Consider the following 24,870-nt stretch of genomic DNA (forward strand, 5'->3'; position numbering starts at 1 on the left):
ACCTTCAAGATACTTCGACTTCTTTGGTAGTGAATGAATGCAAATCAAAATCAAAAATGCTTTTAGGATCTCCAAGATGATGTGATCTTAGACCTAGAAATGGTTCTCTATGCTTTGGGCTGCCTTGCCTTGTAGACCTCTTTATCTTGATGAGGGTCTTTGTGGTCTTTTGCTAAAGATCATAGGATCCAATACTCTTATTGGTGTAGACTGCTTCTTCGATCTAGGATTTGATTCTTCAATGTTGATCTCAAACTTTCTCTTTGATATTCTTCAACTTGCTTTGATGCCATTCTTGAGATTCGATCCTTGAGTGTCCCTTGATGAGATGCCCTTTCTTGACTCTGACACCTTAGCTCTGATACCATGTTGAGAGATCTAAGGCATTAGCATTAGGAGATTTCTCTTTAACTAGTGACTGCTTGTGAATGATTTTTACTTCATTAGATTAGGATCTTCTTCTTCTTAGTTTATTAGTGTTCTTCTTCATCAAACAATAACCAATGCATGAACATAAATAGACAAGAGACACTGAATGTAGGCTATTAGCTAGGGCCAAAACCTCTCCCTTTGAGAGGAAAACCTACACAAATTCTTCTTATAGAGATTCCAATTGACGAATACCAAGACCAAGACCCTTGATCTATTTAGCCACTCCAAGACCAAGCCACTAGTTCTACTCTTTTCTTCTTCTTGACTCCATTTTTGCTTCGACCTTGTTAGCACCAAGACATAGCTACCATCGAGATCTTATCTCTGTCTGTACATTGAGATCTCCTTTAACTGATGAGACCTCCTTGTTGTCAGAGACCTTACTTCTGTGATGGCACCGAGACTTCTTCTCTGAGTTAGCACTGAGACCTTTTGGGACATCACTGATGTCTTTTACTGTGGCAGCAAGACCTATCTGAGTTCCTAACCGAACTGTGGTTCTCTTCTTTGCATCTCAGAACTAATCTGAACTTCTGTGAATATAACTAGCCCAAGAGAAAAGGTCCTTGTTGTCCCTTCGTCACTTCTCCATCCGAACTTGTTTCTGTACTATATATCCGAACTTTTCTCTGTCTTATTCACCTGAAATCTCAAAGAGGGACTTCTGGAATTCATTTTGCTGTTATCCATTTGAAATCACAGAGAGGTATGTGAAATTCTGACTATAGCTATCTTTGAAAATCTCAGAGGAATCCAAATTCTGAACTATGCTAATGTGAGGACGCTTCACGCCTATTTATAGTTGTTGATGCATATAAATAAGCTGACATAACCTTGATGAAGGGATGTGTCTCTGAAATAGGTAAGGTGACTTGATCTTTTACTTCATTTGTAGGCCGACTTCAAGAGCAGGGCTAGTGCTTGTTGTTGGAGGGCTTCTAGACATTTTCATAGACTCATATACATTGTTATATCGCCAAGAAGTGTTCTTTATACATGACATTGACTCTTTGACTTTAATGACAAATCCTAATGCGCTTAATGGGAGCCATCTAAATAAAATCCTTGCTCATGAAACCCATGAAGCAAGCATAATTCATTTTTCTTCTTTTCATCATTTACAAAATCACAATTACAATGTCATTATGAAGATCGAACCTCTTTACATTTTACAACAGGAAGGATAGAAGGGAGAAGATTGGTCTATTTAGAATACTTTCAAGTCTTTAGACCTGCAATAAACTGAATTTCTTGCAAGCTAGAAATTCACTTTATGAGGTTTTGGGGTCAAAATCCTTTGGGTACACAACCCAAAAAATTATTCTAGCAAAATAATAAAGCTTTTAAAAGTTGAAATATACAATTCTAAGCTACAAATTTAAGATATAAAGTATTGAAATGAATTTGAGCTAAAGCAAGGTGAAATTGTATACTTGGAAGAAAAAGCACCTCGTTGAGTGAACATCTTGTTGATTTTTCAAGTGTAATAGATACTAGCACAATATTTTTGAAAACTGATAATTACTTCTAATGATGTTGATCTTCTTTTAATTTTTCTAGTATATCATTAAGCAATTATACTTCAAAAATTCAACCATACAAAAATAGTAGAATAATAGAGATCATAATGCACAAAGAGAGCACAAGATTTACCCTAGCAAAACCCACTAAGGGGAAAAACCCAACAACCTTTTCAATAGAGAAATTTTTCTGTTCAACAAGAGACACTCCCAGACCTTTTAGTCATCAACTAGGTCAAATTGACCTTCAACAAAAATATGGTTGAACCTGGTCAAAGCCTCCAAGTCAAGCCTTCTAATCTGATCTAGCAACACAACCTTCTGATCTGCTCTAGGCCGAATTTCAACCTCCTTGTTCTACCCAGAAACCCAAAATTTTGGCACCTGTAGTTGTCTAGAAAATTTCGGCCCCTGTAACAGAAACTCCCTAGAAAATTTGCGAACTGGGAGACTCTTGCCATATGTGCAAACTTGAGAGAGAGAGAAAGAGATGTATTTTGCCCTTCTTTTCATCGTCCTTGTCCTTATTGTCCTTTTCTTGCTTGCCTAGAAGATATTTGATGAGAGAGATGTGAATTGCTACCTTGAGGAGGAGGTCGAGCTACCTTTATATAGTGAACTTGCTGGGTCGAATGAGCGTTACACTGCCTAGGCTGACTTGACTTGCAGGGAGGCCGACTTGACAAACTTGGAGCCAAAAATTTCAATTTCAAAAATTCAAATTTTCTTCTTTTAAAAGTCCGAAAGGACAGGACTCAAAAACATAATTTTCTTTTGACTCTAGCATGATAAACATGCTTTACAATAATCAATATAAATACATCAAGGGCTAAAATATACATTATGAAGATCGAACATAGTTACAAAATTCAACACTCCCTCTTAACTAGGGAGGTATTCGTAATCACTATCATAGGTGTTCTTAAGTTGACAAATTTCTCAACAAAAATGTAGTCAACATCTTTGACATCATCATCTCGTTAGCATCTTCAACATCATCATCATCTCGTCATCATCTTTGACATGTCACATAAGCATCATCATTAATATCAACATCAAGTTACCATAAGTTGGTCACCAACTGTGACACATGGTACATCTTTAGCATCAACTAGTCACCATGATTCTGGTTGGCGCCTCTGACCCATGGTATACTAACTAGTCCTGGTTCACCATCATCGTGGTCAACAACTGTGACTCGTGGTGAAACCCTAAGGACACACTCAATCCATTTGAGTAATCTGGTCCCAAGTCCAAAGGCCACACTCTACTTGAGTAATTCTAGGCCATGATGCTAAATGAGCTCACTCAACCTATCTGGAGAGTAATCTGAGCTTGATGTTGAAAGGCACCCACTCAATTGAGTGATCCTGGGCCTCTAGGACCATTCTTCCTAATTTGGTCAACATACTTGACATAGCAAGAACGTCTGTCCTCCGTTGGTCCATTTTCGCTTATCTGGTCATATTTGACACAGGGAGAATGTCTGTCCCTAATGCTATCAAATCAACACTCCCCCTCAATGAGAGGGGTAATCTTCACAAGCCCCAACTTGTCCCTGAAGTAAACGAACTTCTCTCTAGACAATGGCTTCATCAAAATATTAGTTGTCTGCTAATCAGTGGAGATGTACTCGAGCCTTATTTCTCTCCTCTGCACCATGTCACAAATGTAGTGGTACTTGATTTCAGTATGCTTCAACTTGTCATGGAACACGAGATTCTCTGAAAGCTTCATATGGCTTCGATTGTCACAATGTATCATTGTTGGTTCCAACTCTTGGTCGAACAATCCAACAAATAACTTTCGAAGCCACATTGCTTCGATACATGCTTCATTGGTTGTGATCTACTCAACTTCTGTAGTGCTGAGTGTGATAGATCTTGCTTCCTGCTCATCCAAGAAATCATAGTGGAGCCCAAACTAAAGCATATTCCTAAAGTACTCTTCTTGTCATCTGCACTCGTTGCCCAGTCAGAATCTGTATATCGTTGCAATAGTACATCACTGTTTGAGACATATCTCATACTATATTTCATAGTGTTGCGTAGATATCTCAAAATGTGCTTTGTTGCAATCCAATGCTCATGTCTTGGTTCCACCTGGAATTGGCTCAACGTGTTCACTGCAAAGCAAATGTTCGACCTGGTGTTAACCAAATAAATCAACAAGCCAATTAATCGCTGGTACATAAATGGATCTACCAAGCTGGATTCAGAGCCTATCAACTTCTTTAAGTTAGTTACCATGGGAGTTGCCAAGGATTTATAGTCCATCATGCCAAATCTCTAAAGGATCTCAATAACATATTTTCCTTGACCAAGGAAGACTTCGCTAGGCTTCTGCCATACTTCTAGTCTTAGATAATAATGTATTAAGCCAAGATCCTTCATATCAAAGTCAAAAGGCAATTACTTCTTACACTTAATGTTGAGAGACTCAACCTGTTAGAAACAAATTGTCAACATATAGCAATAAAATCACAGGTGCATTCTTCACAACCTTGAAGGATAGGTTTGGATCAACATTAGTCTCGGTAAATCCAAGTGTTGTCAGGTAGCTATCAAGTCGAGCATACCAAGCTCTTGGAGCTTGTTTGAGGCCATACAAGGCCTTCTTTAGTCTACAAACGTGAGACTCATTCCCATGCACCTCAAAACCTTGAGGTTGCTCTATGTACATCTCTTCCTCAATTACTCAAATGTCTGACCTGGTGTTAACCAAATAAATCAATGAGCCAATCAACCGCTGGTACATAAATGGATCTACCAAGCTGGATTTAGAGCCTATCAACTTCTTTAAGTTAGTTACCATGGGAGTTGCCAAGGATTTACAGTCCATCATGCCAAATCTCTAAGGGATCTCAATAACATATTTTCCTTGACCAAGGAAGACTTCGCTAGGCTTCTGCCATACTTCTAGTCTCAGATAATAATGTATTAAGCCAAGATCCTTCATATCAAAGTCAAAAGGCAATTGCTTCTTACACTGAATGATGAGAGACTCAACCTGTTAGAAACAAATTGTCAACATATAGCAATAAAATCACAGGTGCATTCTTCACAACCTTGAAGTATAGGTTTGGATCAACATCACTCTTAGTAAATCCAAGTCTCGTCAGGTAGCTATCAATTCGAGCATACCAAGCTCTTGGAGCTTGCTTGAGTCCATACAAGGCCTTCTTTAATCTACAAACGTGAGACTCCTTCCCATGCACCTCAAAACCTTGAGGTTGCTCTATGTACACCTCTTCCTCAATTACACCATTGAGGAAAGCAATCTTTACATCCATCTGATGTAAATTCCAACCCAACGAAGCAACAAGAGAAATAATAGATCTAATGGAGGTGTACTTGGAAACTGGAGCAAAGGTCTCATCATAGTCTTCTCCCTCTTTCTGGGAGAACCATCTAGCCACAAATTGTGCCTTGTATTTTGTTGAAAATAACAAGAAGAAAATCCTAATTTAATTTTGTCCTTGAATTAAATTAGGAATTAAATTGTAATTCTAATTCTCATAGCAACTTGTAGTTAACTATGTTAATTTGACTTGGCTCTATTAATTCGAGTTGGGAGTCTATCTAGAGTCATGTAGAGTTGTTCCTAAATTTTAGGGGCCCAGGTTGAGTTCTTTTGAGTTGTAATTATTAAATTCAGTGAAAAAACTAGTTCCAACTGATGGAGGAATTAGTGGGAGATTCAGTAGTGGGGTGTAACCTACAGTAGAGGGGTGTAACCAACACTGCTCAACCAGTAAACTGAAGATTCACTCATAATTAACTCATGCATGTCAGATTAGAGAAAGATCTCGTTGAGATTAGAGTTCAGGGACAATGTACTATCAATTGTATAATCATCCGAATTGTATAGGTGGTGCATGCAATTAGAGGAAGGCCTATGATGGATTGCGCAGTTATGGATAAGGAATTTCCCAATTAAATATGGGCTAATTCCCTAGGAAACTGCGCAAGGAAATAGGGACTTGGGCAAGCAAGAATTTGGATAAGTATTGGATGGAGCTTGTTTGTGAAGCAGTGAGATAGATTGCGATAGTGCAGAGTTTGCTCAGGCTTGAGCAAAGCATTGTAATCTTCTCAAATTTTTTGATTAATGCAATACACAGATAGTAGGGGTATTTTCGCTGTGGCTTTCCCTAGAAAATTATTGTGTTATGTGTGATTGAATTCTTCCTTTTTCTGCTTCGCGATTTCATCGATCAATTATTGTTTCCACTGATGAGTAGAGTAGATTCAAGTCAATTGTTTTAGCATATTACAATTTGTAGCTTGAATCTACAAGGAATTTCTACATATTTGTCAATACTTCCATCTGTAACATTCTTGATATTGTATATCCACTAGGAAGTCACCACTGACTTCCCTTCAGGTCTCAACGCAATCTCCTAAACATCTTTCTTTATGATGGATTGGTATTCTTCATCCATGGCCTCCTTCCACACTTGTTGGCTAGCTGCTTCTTCATAAGTGGAAGGTTCTGCATCAATAAGGTTAGTCATAAGAGTTGCATAACTAGAAAACCTTTTAGGTTTCTTACTCTGTCTGGATGTGCCATCTGGATCTGAATGTCCTTCTCCTTCTTCCAGGGTAAATCTAAGGCATGCTAGTCTCTTTCTGATTTCAAGAACAACAACTGGTTCTACCGGTTCATAAGGTCCTTCTGGCTCTTTAGGACATTTTGTAGAACTTGAACATTCTTCCTTAAAAGCCTCATGTTTTACTTCATCGTAGGAGTCCATGGAAACTTCCTTAGACTTCCAATATGCAACCTTCTCATCAAAGGTGATATCCTGACTGAACTCTATCTGTCACTGCTCTGGAATGTAGATCCTATATCTATCTGTCATTGCTCTGGAATGGAGATCCTATATGCCTTTGATGATTCACTGTAACTGACAAGTATTCCTTTCTTTCCTAAAGGTTCTAGCTTCTTCCATTTATCCCTAGGAACATGGATGTACACAGGGCAACCAAAGATTCATATGCCCAACCTCCGTCTTTCGACTAGTGAATGCTTCTTTAGGAGTCATGTCTTCCAGAATTCTACGAGGACTTCTATTCTGAATGTATACAACTATTAAGGATGCTTCTCCCCATAAGAACATGCACAATTTTTGATCGTGCATCATAGCCTTGATAGATTCTTCAATGGAATTGTTCTTTCTTTTTGCCACACCATTATGTTGAGGATTATAGGGAACAATCAACTCCCTCTTAATCCCAACTTTCTTATAGAAAGCAACAAGTTCTTTTGAGGTGTATTCTCCTCCATTGTCAGATCTCAAAATCTTGATCTTCTTACCTGTCAAGTTTTCCACTTCAACTTTGAATTCTTGAAACTTGGTGAAGACTTCATCCTTGGTCTTCATGAGATAGATCCACGTCTTACGAGAGAAGTCATCAATAAATGTCACATAGTATAACGAACCTCCAAGTGATCTCATAGGCATAGGACCACATACATCAGAATGAATCAAATCCAAAACTTCTTTAGATCTATTATCACTGCTTGGAAATGGCTTCTTGATATTCTTTCCAAGTGCACAACCTTTACATACACCTTTATGATCTATCTGTAATTCAGGAACACCTGAAACTATTTGATTCAACTCAGGCAATGCTCTATAATGAAGGTGACCATATCTCCTATGCCATAGTTCACATGGATTAATTTCAATTTTCAACATGTACTAGAGTTTGAGTTGGTTGACCCACGAGCCTATTCAATCTCCCTTCACGAATTCTAATAACTCTAGCATCATCTATACTAGAGCCCTTGGGCCATACAAGTACTTTGCAATCCACAAATGCTGATCTATCCACTTTATCTTCCAAACATGAAACAAAGAGTAAGTTCTTTCACAAAAATAGTACGTATAGAACATTGTTGAGATGGACATTGTTACCAGATTCCAACTCAATGGATGCCTTTCCAACTCCTTTAACTGCACAACTGTGGTTGTCTCCAAGTTCTACACTTTGAGATAATCTTCTTTCCATCATGCTAGTGTGATTGCCACGATCTCCTGTCATATGTCTTGAAGCACCACTATCCACAAACCACATGTCATCGCCATTTGCAACATAACCTATTAGAGAAGAAAAACAAAAGAATCTTTATTACCTCTAGACTACTTAGGTGTTCATCATCAATGTTAGCTGCGGAAGCATGTTGTTTTCCTTTTCTCTTTCTATCATTCTCTCCTTTAGGACATTGGTTCTTGTAGTGACCAAATTTGTGACCCCTTCTTTCCTTGTAGAGAGGGTCTTCCTTTTGGTTTTCGATTTTGGAAACCAAACTTCTTTCCTCCATTCTTCTTCTTAAAACGAGCTGCAAATGCTTGAGAAGCTTCTTCCTTTCTATCTCTTGATATAAGCGTTGATTCTTCTGAGAACAAGAGGTTCATAATTCTTCAAATGAGGGAACTTCCTTCCTGCTACTTATACCTGCTGCAAATGCATTCCATGACTTAGGTAGCCCAATGAGTGTTGTAGTCACAAGTTCCTTCTAAGAGACAGTTTCATCAATTGCTTGAATTTGGTCTCTTATTTGAGAGATTCTTACAAAATATGAAGCCACAATGTCATCACTTGTCATTCTTATATCACAAAACTCATTCTTCAAGCTCATGGCTTGACCAATGTTTTTAGCAGTAAATAGATTAGTTAGGGCATCGGACATCTTCTTGGAATTATCAAACTTTGCAATATAGGGGATCATATTATCTTTAATGGAATCCACAATAAGTATCATGGCAGTGATGCCATCCTCCTTTAACTTCTCTTTTTTTGCAGTATCTTCTAGTTCTACTCCCTTGCCTGTCACAATATCCAAAACCTTGTTCCTTGCAAGAATAGGACAATCCTAGTTTTCCAGGCTTTGAAATTTGAGACTCCTTCTAACTTGTTCTCTGATTTCATAGAGGAAGTCATGAATGTAGATCAACAAGGACTCAAAAATAGTGATCTCAATGTAGGGTTTCTTCAAGAGTGATCTCAGTGTTCTTTTTCTTCACCAAAGCTCTGATACCATGTTGATTTTTCAAGTGTAATAGATACTAGCACAATATTTCTGAAAACTGATAATTGCTTGTAATGATGTTAATATTCTTTTAATTTTTCCATTATATCATTAAGCAATGATACTTAAGAAATTCAGCCATACAAAAGCAATAAAACAATGGAGATCATGATGCACAAAAAGAGCACAAGATTTACCCTAGGAAAACACACTAAGGGGAAAAACCTAACAACCTTTTCAATAGAGAAATTCTTCTGTTCAACAAGAGGCACACCTAGACCTTCAAGTCATCAACTAGGTCAAACTGACCTTCAACAAAACTATGGTCAAACCCTCAAAGTCAAGCCTTCCTATCTGATCTAGCAACACTGCCCTCTGATCTACCCTAGGCCAAATTTCGACCTTCTTGTTATGTCCAGAAACCTAGAATTTCGACCCCTGCAGTTGCCCAAAAAATTTCGGCCCTTGCAATAGAAACAACCCAGAAAATATGCGAATTGTGAGAGAGTCTCACCACATGTGCGAACTTGGGAGAGAGAGAAAGAGATGTATTTCATCCTTCTTTTTGTCCTCCTTGTCCTTCTTGCCCTTTGCTTACTTGCTCATAAGATACTTGATGAGAGATGAAAATTGTTGCCTTAAGGAGGAGGTCGAGCTGCCTTTATATAGTGAATTGGCTAGGTCAAATGGTTGTGACACTGCCTAGGCTGACTTGACTTGGAGGGACGCCGACTTGACAAACTCGGAGCCAAAAATTTCAATTTAAAAAATTCAAATTTTCTTCTTTTAAAAGTCTGAAAGGACATGACTCAAAATATAACTTTCTTTTGACTCTAGCATGAAGAACATGCTTTACAATAATCAATATAAATACATTAAGGGCCAAAATATACATTATGAAGACTGACCATAGTTACAAAACTCTGTTGATTTTTGGGTAGCATCGGATGTGCTCTAGCTTCAAAATTTTGTGGAGGGGCTAGAACACGAGATCTCCAAGACCCAAAAATCGATTGGTGAAATTCCACCCGGATTGTATTTTATTAAAATAGTTAATATTTTTAATGGAATTCCCAAGTCTAAACTTAGGAAAATTAAAATATTAATGGGTATTAATGAAAATATGGGTGAGAAGCTTCTAAGAGATGAAGATCAAGTCTAATTTAATCTTAGCCGTTGATTAGAGACTTAATCTCGGCCATTGATTTCTCAACAGGAAAAGTATAAATGGAGGCTTGGGGTCAGTTGGAGAAGACACACAGAGAGATTGAGGAAATCGATTTTCTGAGATGAGAAGTTATTAGGAGGGAAATTGATTGGGGAGATCTTGCAACTGAGGGGCAAGGATAGTTCGGGAATACAAATAGAGAGGCAGAAAGAAGCTTGTGGAGGTAGCGCAGTAGCCAGGAGAGCTGATGTTGGGCCAGTCTGGGCCCACGCAGCCTTGATGCAGAGCCAGAAAGGCCAGCGCAGAGGGAGAAAGATGTCTTCTATGCAAAGAGCCAGAACTGCTGGAACAGCCGGGAAAGCTGATGCAGTGGGCAGAAGAGCTGACGCAGAGCCTTAGAGAGCTCCATGTAGGCCCACACAATTACTGCGAAGGGGCAACGCAATTGTAGCCGGGGATAACCAGTTTTGCATCGGATCAGCCTGAATCTGCCGGGTGAAGTGAGGTAAAACTCACTCAGGTTTTCCGCCATTGTATTTCTCTGTCATTGGTTTACCTGGAGGGCAACCAACATTTGTATTCAAAACTATTGCTTAATAATAGAAAATCCTTAGAGCTGCTGCACTAGTTTTCCCGCATTGGGTTTTTCCGGGGACGTTTAATCCAAAAATAAGTGTGTCCATTGTGTGATTGTCTCATTTATTTTTCAGTACTTGATTTGTATGTTGGTGTAGGTTGTAGTGTATTTACATTTAATATTTTCTGAATATTTATGAAAATAACTGGTTAAAATGAAGAACACAAGTAGGTAATGCAAATCAGTTTACTGCAGTAGGATTTATGACTTGTTAGATTCAAAATTTTTCACATGGTATTAGAGAAATTGCAGATTAAGGAGGACTGAAGCCATCGACGAACGGACAAAAGAAAATCTGTGCTGAAGACAACACAGTTTTTGGCTGAGAGTGCAGAGGAGGGGTGATGCAGTCACCAAGGGAGGCTCACGTAGAGCCTGCGTCAGCCTGATTGGGTGATGCTGTTGCTGCAGAGGGCAGCGCAGTGATTACTAGGCCAGCGCAGAGACTGTTGAGTCTCGTTTTTCCGTTTGTCGGGGCTAGAGGTGTAGCACAGACTTCATCTGGAGTTGCTGGTGGGGTGCTGATTCTGTTGGTGCAGAACAATACCTAGTGGGGCAGAAGCAAAGTAGAGGGAATCAGTTCCTCAAAAGATTTCTTGCCAAGAAATTTAGATCCAGTGCTGAGCAGCAGCAAAGAGAGATCAGAGAGGGGGGTTCGACAGTGGTTCGCAGAAGGATTTCCGTGAAGGAAATCGAAATAGGGAGCTTGTTCCTTAAAGGATTTCTAGCGCCAAAGAAATCCAGATCCAAGTTTTGTTGGGGTAGCAGCGAAAGAGGGAGAAGAGAACCAGTTCGACATTCATTTAAGTAGAGATGGTCGTTAATGAACTGAGGGATCAGGATAGGTTGGATGGAGCATCCAACTTTGTCATCTGGAAGCACAGGATCCTCGCAGTTTCGGATATAAATCGCATCAAGGATTAAGCCTCGAAGACGGTTGCTATTCCAGTTGATGTTGATCCTCTCAAGAAGTACGAGGAGGCTCAGGAAAAAGCAAAGTGCATGAACTTAGACGGGGTCAAAGATCATGTGATCCCACGTATTGTTGATAAGGACACATCAAGGGAAATGTGAGAGGCCTTGATCACATTGTACGAGGGAACTTCCGTTCAGCGAAAGATTTTGCTTGAGAGTCAGTTGAGACAGTTTCAGATGTAGAAGGGAGAAGAAATCGATCCCCTCCTTCTTAGATTGCAAATGATCCTTGACTAGCTAACTTTCGTATGGGCTACACCAGATCCTGAATTCATGGTCAGGACTGCCCTGAATATAGTCATTGAAGACTGGGAAACCTTTGTCTAGAGCATCTTGGGTAGGGCTTCTCTTCCTTGGGAGGAGATGTGGGCAACTCTTCGACAGGAAGAGATTAGACGGTTGACTAAGGCGGGAAGCAACAACAAAGGGATCAGAGTCAAGGAGGAGGAAGAGGAGGATGTAGCTCTCGCATCAGCGGGACAACAAGGGCAACAAAAGAGAAAGAAAAAGGACATATCCAAAGTCAAATGTGGAGAAATGGGTCATTTCGCCACACAGTGCCCTCAGAAGAAGGGCAATGAAGAGAAGTCTGACTCAAAGGCTGCTCCAATGCAAGCTGACAAAGAGGGTGGCGATGATGATTGCACCACGAGTGTTCATGCACCTCTAGAGAAGAGGTGGGGCGATATTGAGCTGTAGTCGGGAGGACTACATGAGGGGCATGATCCTTGAGGTGCCCAAGCTCTTGGATCACATATGGCTATGGGAGCCCTTAATGACAGTAGCGGAATGATGGGAGTCAGTTGGTGCGAGGGATAATGGAGCGACGGTGGCAGAGCTAGAGTGCCAAAGTTTGAAGCAGCACAGTAGATGTTGAGCAGTGCGGGAGGCACAAAGCAGATACAATAGCAATGCAATAGCATCAAGGGTCAACATAGATTAGCAGCAGAGGTAGCTTCAGCGTCACGGGGCATCCAGACTGACCAACGTGTCAGCTTTTGGGTGAATTTTTCAGTTTCTTCTCAGCAACTGAGTTGCAGTGCAACAATTAACAGTGGCAGTGCTATGGGCAACATGATGCAATCATATTGAGAGGGAGCTACAATACAAATGTAGCAGTGACAGTGACATTGTCATGGGCAGCAATATAGATTGCAACAACGTAGTAGATGAGGGGCAACAGGCCGAGCATCAACAATGCAGAGGTACGATGTTGTGGATCAGTGTGATACTTTTGCTGGGAAGTATTTCTAGAGCACATTCCTTGCTAAGAGAGAGTGTTGATTTTTGGGTAGAATTGGATGTGCTCTAGCTTCGAAATTTTGTGGACGGCTAGAACACATGAGATCTCCAAGACCCAGAAATCGTTTGGTGAAATTCCACCCGGATTGTATTTTATTAAAATTATTAATATTTTTAATGGAGTTCCTAAGTCTAAACTTAGGAAAATTAAAATATTAATGGGTATTAATGAAAATATGGGTGAGAAGCTTCTAAGAGACGAGGATCAAATCTAATTTAAATATAGCTGTTGATTAGAGACTTAATCTCGACCGTTGATTTCTCAACAGGAAAAGTATAAATGGACTCTGGAGGCTTGGGGTCAGTTGGAGAAGACACAGAGAGATTGAGGAAATCGATTTTCTGAGATGAGAAGTTCTTAGGAGGGAAATTGATTGGGGATATCTTGCAGCTGAGGGGTAGGGATAGTTCGGGAATATAAACAGAGAGGCGGAAAGAAGCTTGTGGAGGCAGCGCAGTAGCTAGGAGAGCTGACGCTGGGCCAGTGTAGGCACACGTAGCCTTGACGCAGAGCCAGAAGGGTCAGCGCAGAGGGAGAAAGATGTCTTCTATGCAGAGAGCCGGAATTGCCGAAACAGCTGGGAAAGCTGACGCAGTGGGCAGAAGAGCTGACGTAGAGCCTCAAAGAGCTCTATGCAGGCCCATGCAGTTACTGCGAAGGGGCAACACAGTTGTAGCTGGGGACAACTAGTTTTGCTGCCGGATTAGCTAGAATATGTTGGGTGAAGTGAGGTAAAACTCACTCTGGTTTTCCGCAATTGTATTTCTCTGTCTCTGGTTTGTTGGGAGACCAACCAACATTTGTATTCAGAATTACTGCTTAATAATAGAAAACCCTTAGAGCAGTTGCACCGGTTTTCCCGCATTGGGTTTTTCCGAGGACGTTTAGTCCAAAAATAAGTGTGCCCTTTGTGTGATTGTCTCATTTATTTTTCAGTACTTGATCTATATGTTGGTGTAGGCTGCAATGTATTTGCATTTAATATTTTCCGAATATTTATGAAAATAACTGGTTCAAATGAAGAACACAAGTAGGTAATGCAAATCAGTTTACTGCAGTAGGATTTCTGACTGTTAGATTTAGAAATTTTCACAAATTCAACACATTTGCAATAAAAGGTTTGCTACAACTATATTTTTTTGTAGATCTGCACACATAAACTTGATATATCCATGTAAAATATGGAAAAATATATTGAGGAAAACAAATATATCAATTCCTTGGTTAAGACATAAATTTATGCTTTTTTTCTCCAAGGATTACTAACTATGTAAAATAGAAAATTTGCAGCAAACTAGTATAAAATAGAAAAAGGAGTTTTTATAGAATTTTTGAATATGAGATGGTTGAAGTGTGAGGTTCACTTGTGTCTTTTACCTTACCAGTTTGTAGAGTTGTGATCACAACCCTTCTTTTGTCAGCTTTCCCTTCCTTACCTCCTCTGTTCCATGGTCAGATCTTCATGCGATGACTGTTGCGGTATTGGCACTGTCCCTCCCCCCAAATCCAACAAACCCACCAGAGGTAGACACTCTCAAATTTCAAAGGCTATCATCCTAGTTGGATTAGATGTAGCACAAGGCAGACAACATTCCCTTGACAGGGTCCCTTGAGCTTTGACCTCTCCTTCCCCTGGTTCTCCATGAAGTGGTTATCTTTCAATTGTCATGGGATGGCTAGTCCTACTAAAAGCCTAGCCTTTAGGAGAATGCTCGAACTCGAGAAGGTGGATATCATTCTTCTTTAGGAAACTCTTGCTCTCATTGACCATATTATACCTTCCCTTGAAGCCCTTGTATCTGGTTGGCACTTTCATGTTCTTGATGTCCGTGGTCGCTCTGGGGGTATTGCTTTTGGTTATAATCCTCGGGCTATCAAGCTCCTCAATATTTTGGGGGGGATGGTATTATTGGGGCTGATATTTTTTCTTCTGATCTTGGGAGGGATCTGAGACTGATCAATGTATATGGCCCATGTTTACATCGGGCAACATATTGGGAAAAACCTCTAAATTCTTCATATATGCTTGCTGATAACATCATCTTGGGGGGAGATCTTAATTTTTCCATTGGACATGCGGAATCTTGGGGTCACAATGCCCAGGTTGATCCTCTATCTGATTCCATTTCTCTTCTGTTGGAAGATCACCACTTTATTGATATTCCTATGGCTCGGCTCCAACCTACCTAGCGTAATCGAAGGACTGGTGAGGCTATGCTTGCTAGAAGGCTGGACCGCTTCCTCATCAAAGAAGCACTTTTAGGTCGATTATCCCTGTACAGGAAATGGGTGGGATCGGGAGGTTTATTTGATCACTCTCCCATCTACCTTGAAATTGCAAGTGCAAATCGCAAGCCAAAAGCACCTTTTAAGTTCAACTCGACCTGGCTCAAAGATGAGGAGTATACCAAGATGGTGACTGATTACTGGTAAACATTTCGCCTTACTCCTGGACAGACTCTCATTGAAATTTTTTCTCAAAATCTTCACTGCCTCAAGCACAAAACTATCGACTGGGCTAGACAAAAAAGAGCTAGGGACGATCACCTCCTTAATGATATTGAAAATGATCTTGCAAACCTGGTTGGTGCGGATGGCCATGGATTTGAATCAACTGAAACAAAAGATTGTCTTATCAAACTTGAAGCAGAACGGTCCAGAATCTTAAAGGACAGAGAGGAAACCTGGCGTCTAAGGAGTCGAGCCATTTGGCTTCAATCTGGGGATGATAATACAAAATTTTATCATCAATTTGCAAATGGGCGGCGGACCATTAATACTATCTGGAATTTGGAGGATGATTTTGGACATCGGGTACATTCATTCAATCAATTGGCCACTCTTAGTAATACTCATTTCAGCCGGCTCTACAAAGCACCACAGGATGCTACACTTGCTGAAATTATCAAAGTGGCAGGGTTGTTCCCTAGATTTGTCAATCATGAAGATGCAAAGGACCTCGTCAGTCCTGTAACTATGGGTGAACTGGAAGGTACCCTCAAATGGTTCAAGAAAGACAAGAGCCCTGGACCGGACGGATGGCCGGTGGAATTTTATCTTGTTTTTTTGAAATACTTGGCAATGACCTGCTACAGGTCATTGAAGAATGCCGGGTAAGTGGCCGAATGTATGATGCTTTTAATTCAACCTTCATTGCTCTCATACCCAAATCTGATGCTCCTCAGACCTTCAATGATTTTAGGCCCATCTCTCTCTGCAATTGCATTTATAAGATCATTGCCAAGATTATTGCGAACCGTCTCAAACCTATTTTATCTGAGCATATCTCTCCAGAACAATTTTCCTTCCTTAATCATCGTCAGATTCATGAAGTTGTTGGTACTGCTCAAGAGGTCCTCCATTCCATCAAGATAAAGAGGCTCAAAGGTATGATCCTAAAGATAGATTTAGCAAAGGCATTTGATCGTACTAGCTGGCTTTACCTGAGAATGCTATTGACTCATCTGGGTTTTCCCTTAGCTTTCATCCAATGGATCATGTGTTGCATTACCAATGTCTCTTTTAGTGTACTTATCAATGGATCTGCATCTTCCTTCTTTCATGCTGAACGCGGCCTTAGACAAGGATGCCCTCTCTCTCCCCTTCTTTTCTTGCTGGTTATGGAAGGTTTGAGTCGGTATATATCTGAGGAAAAAAGACAGGGAAGACTTCAGGGGATCAAAATTACCAACAACTGCATTCTCACCCACCTTCTATTTGTTGATGATGTCCTCATTTTCCTCAATGGATCAATTGGTGATACCATGGCTTTTTCTTCTATCCTTAGATCTTTCTATTTTGCCACAGGTATGGAATGCAATCAAATCAAATCAACTATGACTGTTGTTGGTTGTTCTCACAATGAAACTCTCACAGCTCATCAACGATTTCCTTATACTATACTCCCATTTGATGATGGCCTAAAATATTTGGGATTTAGACTCAAGCCCATACAGTACAAGATCGCTGATTGGGTATGGCTTGTGGAAAAAATCGAATGGAGATTGAATATATGGCACCACAGATGGCTCTCTAGGGCTGGCCGACTCACTCTTATCAAATTTGTTTTGGAAGCTACACCGATGTACTGGATGTCTTTGGCCTGGATCCCAAGGGGCATTTTGCATAGAATTCAACAGTTATGTTGCAGATTTTTATGGAAAGGGAAACAAGAAGGCCACACATATGCATGGGTAAGATGGGATCACATTGCTCTTCCAAAGAAATGGGGTAGATGGGGCATGAAAAATTTAGATGCCTTTGCAAAATGGGTTGGCATGTTCTTACTTCAAAGAATCTTTGGACTGAGGTGGTCATACAAAAGTACATTAATCCACTCCATATACTTGATTGGATCAGGAGACCAACATGGAACAGAGCACATATATCTACAGTTTGGAGAGCTGTACTGAACTCACTATCATTCATCCGTGATGGATTAACCTGGAGGATTGGTAATGGAAATCTGGTACGTATTGGCATAGATCCTTGGTCGGGATGTGGGAATGCATATCAACTTCCTCTTGAGCTGCTACACTTCCTCTCGAACGCAGGTATCAATAGAATTTCTCACATCGTTTATCCGGACAATTCTACTATTTTCTATCAATCCTGGAAATTTGCTGATCTATTGGGCATACCTAACATCTGGCACAATGATTGGCAATCCTATATAAGTGCACTCTCTAAATCACATGTTTGGATCACTGAGGGAGAGGATGAGCTCATTTGGGCACACTCACAACATGGATCCTACTCTCCCAAGGAAGGATATCCTCTCATCTATTCTACTCACAAGCCCCCTATATCTGACTGGTGGTGGAGTACTCTCTGGAAGCTAAAGGAACCCCCTAGAACTAAACTCTTCATGTGGTGTATACTCCACAACAAAGCCCCTACAGGGGATAATCTATAGAAGCGATCATACTTCGGACCAACCTGGTGTATATTGTGCAAGCAGGCATTAGAATCAATTGAGCATTTATTTCTATTATGTCCTGCCACCATTGCATTATGGCATAATGTACTTGAAAGCCTACACCTCCCCAATCGTTGGCATGGTGCTAATATAATGGAAGCATGGCAATTGTGGTGGTCTGCCGCACACCCGACCAAGCTAAGGAACCTCCCTCTCCTGATATGTTGGTGTATTTGGTTGCAGAGAAACAAATTTATATTTCAGGGTTCCGCTCCACTTTGGCCACATGCATCTGCACACCTCATTACTATATATAACAGTATACTAGATGATGACCACCCTCACACTACCCGCAATATCATAGCTGAGATTATAGACAGGAACATCCCTTGGGCATACTTCGATGGTTCAGCACAACATGGTTGTTGGGGGGGGGGGGGATTACTCCATATCACTGAACATCATTCATATAGAATCCAGATGGGTTTGGGAGATGGAACCAATAATTTTGCAGAACTCATTACACTCAGACATTTACTATACTTTGCACTTGAGAAGGGATGTCGTCGCATACAGATTTTTGGCGATTCAAAACTAATCATAAATTGGTTTAACCAACAATCTGCATGTCACGTGCACACACTTCGGAACATTTTGGATGAGACTATGCTTCTGAAAACACAATTTGATTATATCTCTTGTCATCACATATACAGGGAGTGCAACCAGGTTTCTGATAGATTATCCAAGGAGGCCTCACACCAGCCATGGGGGCTCTGGATGATCCAAGAGCAGACTGATCAGGAACACTACAGATATTTTCATAGACCCTATGATGACCAGCAGCAGCATGGGGCAGTCAGGCCCTGATTATATGGTTTTTCTGAGATATGACTGCGATCATATATATTATCAGTTATTCATGTATATATTTATATTGATATTTATTTTTGATAGACATACCATATGTATAACTTATCAGTATCCCAACCTGGGATTGTATATATTTGATAGTTTCATACTGACAGTGGGAATCCACCCTTACAGCATATGCTTTTAAGCATCTACAACATGTAATTTTCAAATTTTAATGAAAATTGTGATTTTTCCTTGGGGAAAAAATAAATAATTTTATAAAATATATATGATATATAATTTTATAAAATTAAATTTATTTAATTTCAAAACAAAAAATGGCACAGAAAAATACATGGGAACTATTTTCCTCATCAAATCTGTATATGCTGGATGATTTGGCTAGGGAATAAACTGGCAATTTTTGAATTTTTTTTGGTAACATTTAGGAGTGTCAGAAAAAGTTACAAGGGCAAAGGGAATAACCTCCTAGGGAAAGCATAGGCATAAGGATACAATCAGGAGGGAGTGGTCAATCATCCAGTTAAACATGTGATTCACATTAAAATGCACTTAGCATTAAATGAAAACAAATGATTATAGAAATGGTTAGTGTACGTTGTAATAGATGACCCACTTTCTTTAAAGAAGTATGCTAAGTGAGGAAGAAAGCATTGACCACACATGTGGAGAGCTCTGAGGCATAGCTATCTGTAAGTCATCCATAGGGTTGCTGGGTGGCAGGCTGATGAAATAGGAAAATTTTTTTCTCCTAGGGGTTACCCACTTGGGTGCGTAACAGGGCTGAAACTTATCTCTTTGTTCTTTTCTCCTTGAATTGCATGGAAGTTTGAGGCTGTTTGATGTGAATTATTGTGATCTTTCCGTGGCTGTTTTATATTTTAATTTACAGCAGCCCTAAATGCTGAAAGTTCTAGGGTTAAGATCTAGGAAACCTTCTAGGAAGAAGGTGAAATTTCAGTTTTGCATTAATTGCCAGAGTGCATGAAATTTCCACACAATTCTCCACCAATCACATGTCCGAGAAATATCAGTGACTGTTTTCCAGATTATCACTTGAGATTAGCCAACAACTGGTGTCCCTTTAGTGTGTCAAGTATTTATTTGAGATGTGGGATATGCTCTTACCAAGTAGAGATGAATATCAAAATGTCACGCAGATATACCTATGACAAACGAATATATAAAAGGAACACAACACGTTATTCATTAAACACAAAGTTGCAAGTGCATTACATAATCCAAAAGGCATAACTAACCATTCAATAAGACCCTGTCACATTTTAAAAGCTATCTTTTGAGTGTCTTCTTCTTTCACTTGTATATGGTAATACCCTAATTTGAGGTCTAGCTTTGTGATATGCTTGTGTTGCTGTGGCTGATCCAATGAGTTGTCAATCAGTGGCAAAAGATAATGATTCTTAATTGTAATCTTGCTCGGCACTTGGTAATTGATGCACATTCTCTTGCTTCCATCATTCGTGGGTGTAATGATGATTGTGACCCACAAGGCAAAGCACTACGCTTTACGGCTCCATGCTCCAATAGTTGTTATCATTGTTTCTTCTTTTCCTCTGCTTCTAACAAGGATTGCCCATACAATCTTGTGATGTCTGGCAATGGAGATTCCAACAACAATTGAATCTTGTATTCAACTTCTCTTTTAAGTTGCAAATCTTTTAGGTTCTTGAAACATTTCTTTGTAACCAGTGATCCATTGTTCTAGTTATTGTCTCTACTTTTTATCAAAACCTCATCGCAATGCTTCAACCTCCTCTTGTCCTTTCTGTTGATTCTCTCTCAAGAATAGAGATACAAACTATCTTTTTGCATTTATCAGCCTTTGTGCTTAGTGTATTTTGATCAGCAAGAGTTTCGATATTGCTTTATACATGCCACTACACGAGCTTTCCCATCTTTTACCAATCTATATTGGTTTTCCCTTTTTGTAACCACCACATCCCTCACATACAAATTTGGGCTATCAAGTATGATTTTGCATATGTCCAAATTTCCAATGGAATCACTTTTGCCTCTACTTTATCAATATAGTTTGCATCTGTTGCAAATTTGAACTTGCATTGCTTGGTGACTCTCAACTTCATGCCTTGGCTCACCTATCTTGATTCTTAATGGATATGGATGAAAATGTTCATGCATTTCCAATCCAAGCTTTTCAAATAACTAGGTTGATGTCAAATTCGGCTCTAATCTGAGGTCAAAAGACATTTGACTTTAATCTTCTTGAGTTGGATCTTTATGTGAGAGAGTTCAATAATTACTCTTTTCTTTGGATAACGAGGTTGCTCAAGTTCAATTCCCATTGAAAAGAGGTACATGTAATCTTACCTTCGATGTTGGAATTGTGGCTCAACATTTGTTTCACATCTACATCGAACAGGTTCTGTTTACATTGTTTGTATCATTTGGGATGCATTTTCAGGTGCAAGTTCCAACGATTCTCCTCCTTGTGGCCATCAACATTATAGTACTTATAGTGTTTGTTTGGGACTTTGCATTCATGTGCACCCACGATTGTCTCAGGTCATGAATTCTAGGAAAGGAGAGATGTTTGGGATGACATGTTGGGATAAACCAGAAGACATTGCCTTTTCTTTATCACTCTATTTTTGCCTTTCGTAGCTTCATTGCTTCATTCTATTGCTTTTTCTGCTTTAGTCCATTGCATTTCCCTTTCTTCGTATTCCCTTCTATGTAATGTGCTTGTACACATGCCACGTCAATGGTCTAAGCTTTTAAAAACATCACTTGTCTTCAAATGTGGCTATGTAAGCCTCCCAAATATTTAATGAACTCATCTGGATGATTGGGAGAAATGTCTGGTATACTCTTGCATGGTGTTTCTTGTTTTTGAGCCTTGACCAAAAAAGTGCCATTGATTCTTCTACTCTTCTTCATATCCTATGGGATAGAGATGAAATTTCAGTGAGATTCTTGAATGTCTATCATTTTGTCAATAGTGGCTCCTTCTCAGGTCTTCAAGGAGTGACATAATTTTCCCATCAAGTTAACACATGACCTTCTAACTTAACTGAAAAAAAGATATTCTTTGCTCTTCACTACTTCATGCATGCTGAAATAAACTTTGGGTCGTTGTTACCATCGATTTAATTTTGAGGGCATCGATATCACATGCACAAGGCTTGATGTTAATCTTTTCTGACTCTGAAGGGCGTTTGGATTTTGCTAGTGTTCACCATTTCGAACTTTGCCTTCTCTTTTATTGTTTCGTTGGAAGTCAAGCTTGACTTATGAGGTAGCTTTCTATTCTTCCTCTGCATCATGCCCAACATTGCGATTGGATTTTACTAGTGTTCTCCTTTTCCAACTTTGCCTTCTCCTTTCGTGTTTGATCGAAGTTCAAGCTTGACTTATGAGGTAGTGTTATATTCTTCCTCTGCATCATGCCCAACATTGTGATGAAGTTCTTGTTCATTTCTGACATGCTTATTGATAATTGTGACATGTTGAGACTCTTCTATGTCATTCGAGTCTCGAGAATGAAAGTTCATATTTCTGACTTGCTCCCTTTTTAGTTGTCTCCCATATCTGAATTTTGAGACTCTTTCTTTCTTCTTCTTGTTGCAATCTCAGGTTTTTCTTGAAACTGGTTCTCCACCTTGCAATTTCCTTCATAGTGTTGGCATTGACCGTGGTATTCCCTTTTTACAATCTTAATGAATAACTGCTTTGATGCTAAGATGATCCATAATCGTTCAGCCTATTAACAACACGATTCATCGATGCAGATTCTATGTTGTTTGTTCAATCAATGTACAGTTTTGTGTTAATATGTTATCATTTCAGTTGTTTCTGTTAGCTATGGCGAGGAACTCAGTGCATTCATCAACAAAACAAAGAAAAGAGATGGCACGTAAATGCTTCTTGGAGAAGGTGGGAAAACTCCTGGTCGAAGTGCCTTGCTCAGCCTTTTTATTGATGTATTCTCAAGGCTTAGATTACAAAGCATGGTCAAGAAGCTTCTACTGCTGTGCAAATGACTCAAATGCAAGAAATCTCTCTGATTCTTTCTTTTACAGTACCAACTTCGGGCTCTGCTAGAACCTATTTGTTCTCCAAGTGTGCTTCTTCTTTTGCTTGGGTGTTTCAAGAGGAAAATGCCTACTCTAAACGACCGATACTCTAAAGAAAAATGATCGGAACCCTGACAGTTCGTTTATCTCGGTGTTTGTATCATTTCTCTCGGGAAAGCCTGGTGTCGACCAAGAACAGATAATTTGGGTTGTCACTGCCAAGCGGATTCGTTGTGGCATGCAACAAGATTCGTATCGACGTGGGCCAAGAGGGCACACATCCCTTAGATTTTCATAGAGTCCATATGTTTGGTGTCAAATCCGGTTGGTGCCCATGCTTGTGGGTTTTAACCTGGAGTGGACCCCATTATTTTGATTACCACTGTGGGACTTCATTCCATTCTTTCTCATGCAGGCTGTTGTTTGCTTGCTGAGGTGTGGAGACCTCCATGGATGTGGAGACTTACGCTCTCAACTGGTAATGCTGATCAATGTGTGGTCAAAGGAAGTATGGCCTCTGCATGGTGTACGAGAAGTCCGTATGACGGTCAGCATCTATCCTCAACGGACGGTTTTAATCTTTGCAGGGTCGGAGTATGGACGCGAAGAGAACCCAAACACCCTCGCGGTCAAAGGAAACTTCTTTTTGCCTCGTCTCTATTTTACCCTTTTCACCCTGTGTTCAAACGGCCCTTCCACTCATCTCCAAATAAATTGCTTGTCCAGACTCCAGACTTGCCTTCGGTTTCAGTGTTCTTGGTTTTGGTATGCGATGCTGGAATGTTGGCTTACGTCTCTGTGAGCTAGAGCCCTTGTCCCTGAACATTGGAGCCGTCAATTCGCAAAGCCATGGCATTATTTGGAGGATCCTTTCGTATTAGAATTGGTTCAATCATAATCCCTTCGACAACCAGGTTTTGGTTAATTTAGAGTCCTAGGTCGGTTCAGGGAAGGGTTTGACATTGAGGAAAAGTAGTGTTTCCTTGCCCATTTAACATAATGTCAGTTCAAGTGACTAAATTTAATCTTGAATCATTGAATTTCATTGTTATAAAAAAATTAATAATTATATGCAACTTTAGGTTACGTGGTTATATCTACTTTGAATTTTTTTTAATCCTAAAGAGAAACAAATAAGATTACTTTTTTAGAAGGTTGCATGGGGATTTTTCTTTTGGTCTGTCCTTCCTTGTGAGCTAACTCTATGTTTATGAAACAGAGGCTTACCAGAAAGGAGAATTGCAGCAATTATTGAAGGCAAAGTCCTCTTGATCAATGAAGCTTTCAGTCAGTTGTATCTTAGATATATTTATTACATTTTCATTAGCCTATAGTCCTGTGGTAAAGAATATCATTTTAATTCACCCCTTTAATGAAGTTAAAGTGTGTCTCTAATATCCTTCCAAAAGGATTGTAGATGAATGAATTGGGCTTTCTTAGAAATAAAGCTCAAATATTTTCAATACAAAGTTTGTGTAAATGTTGCCAGTGAAATCTGAAATCTGAACATTCCACTTACTGAGTACAGATTTAATTTTATGATTTACTTTATTTATGTTTCCTATTAGTAACATGTAATATTTGAAGATTCCACTTAATGAGTACAGATTTAATTTTATGATTTATTTTATTTAAGTTTCCTATTAGTCACATATAATATTTGTATGACTTCACATCTAATCTTTCTTGAAGCGTTAGTTCCATGATATCTCTATTTTTCTATTTGGGTTTGCATCCAAGATTTGTGGGGGCAACCATCGGATATTTGTCATTTGTATATGTGCAGCTAGCTTTAGGGTCTTGGTAGAAGCTATGTTCTTGTTGGTAGAAGCTATGTTCTAAATTAATCAAGGCCATCACCATATGCCTTTTCAAGGAACCTAGGCATTTTGGGCATAGGGTTTTAGTATTCTAATACTATTTTTATGGGGCTCATTCCTTGCGCCAA

The 24,870-nt window shown here is 39.6% G+C and overlaps 1 protein-coding gene across 2 annotated transcripts in view; it reads left to right on the plus strand.

Annotated features, from left to right (window-relative positions):
* LOC149178397 (uncharacterized) overlaps nucleotides 1-24,552 on the plus strand; it is a 169,750-nt gene extending 145,198 nt beyond the window's left edge. The window contains exon 3 of one of the 2 annotated variants that reach the window (XM_089420333.1): nucleotides 24,142-24,552. In XM_089420333.1, the coding sequence (XP_089276459.1) occupies nucleotides 24,142-24,194 (53 nt within the window). In that variant the 3' untranslated portion in view covers nucleotides 24,195-24,552. Of the gene's footprint in view, nucleotides 1-18,707; nucleotides 19,121-24,141 lie in introns of those variants that run through there. The other variant, XM_089420331.1, reaches the window with a different exon arrangement.
* Nucleotides 24,553-24,870: the final 318 nt, after the last annotated feature.

Source organism: Pinus tabuliformis, chromosome 4_1 (genome assembly GCF_031772625.1).
Source record: "Pinus tabuliformis cultivar Carrire ecotype Pingquan chromosome 4_1, CPIR1, whole genome shotgun sequence".
In the NCBI taxonomy this organism is placed as follows: Eukaryota; Viridiplantae; Streptophyta; class Pinopsida; order Pinales; family Pinaceae; genus Pinus; species Pinus tabuliformis.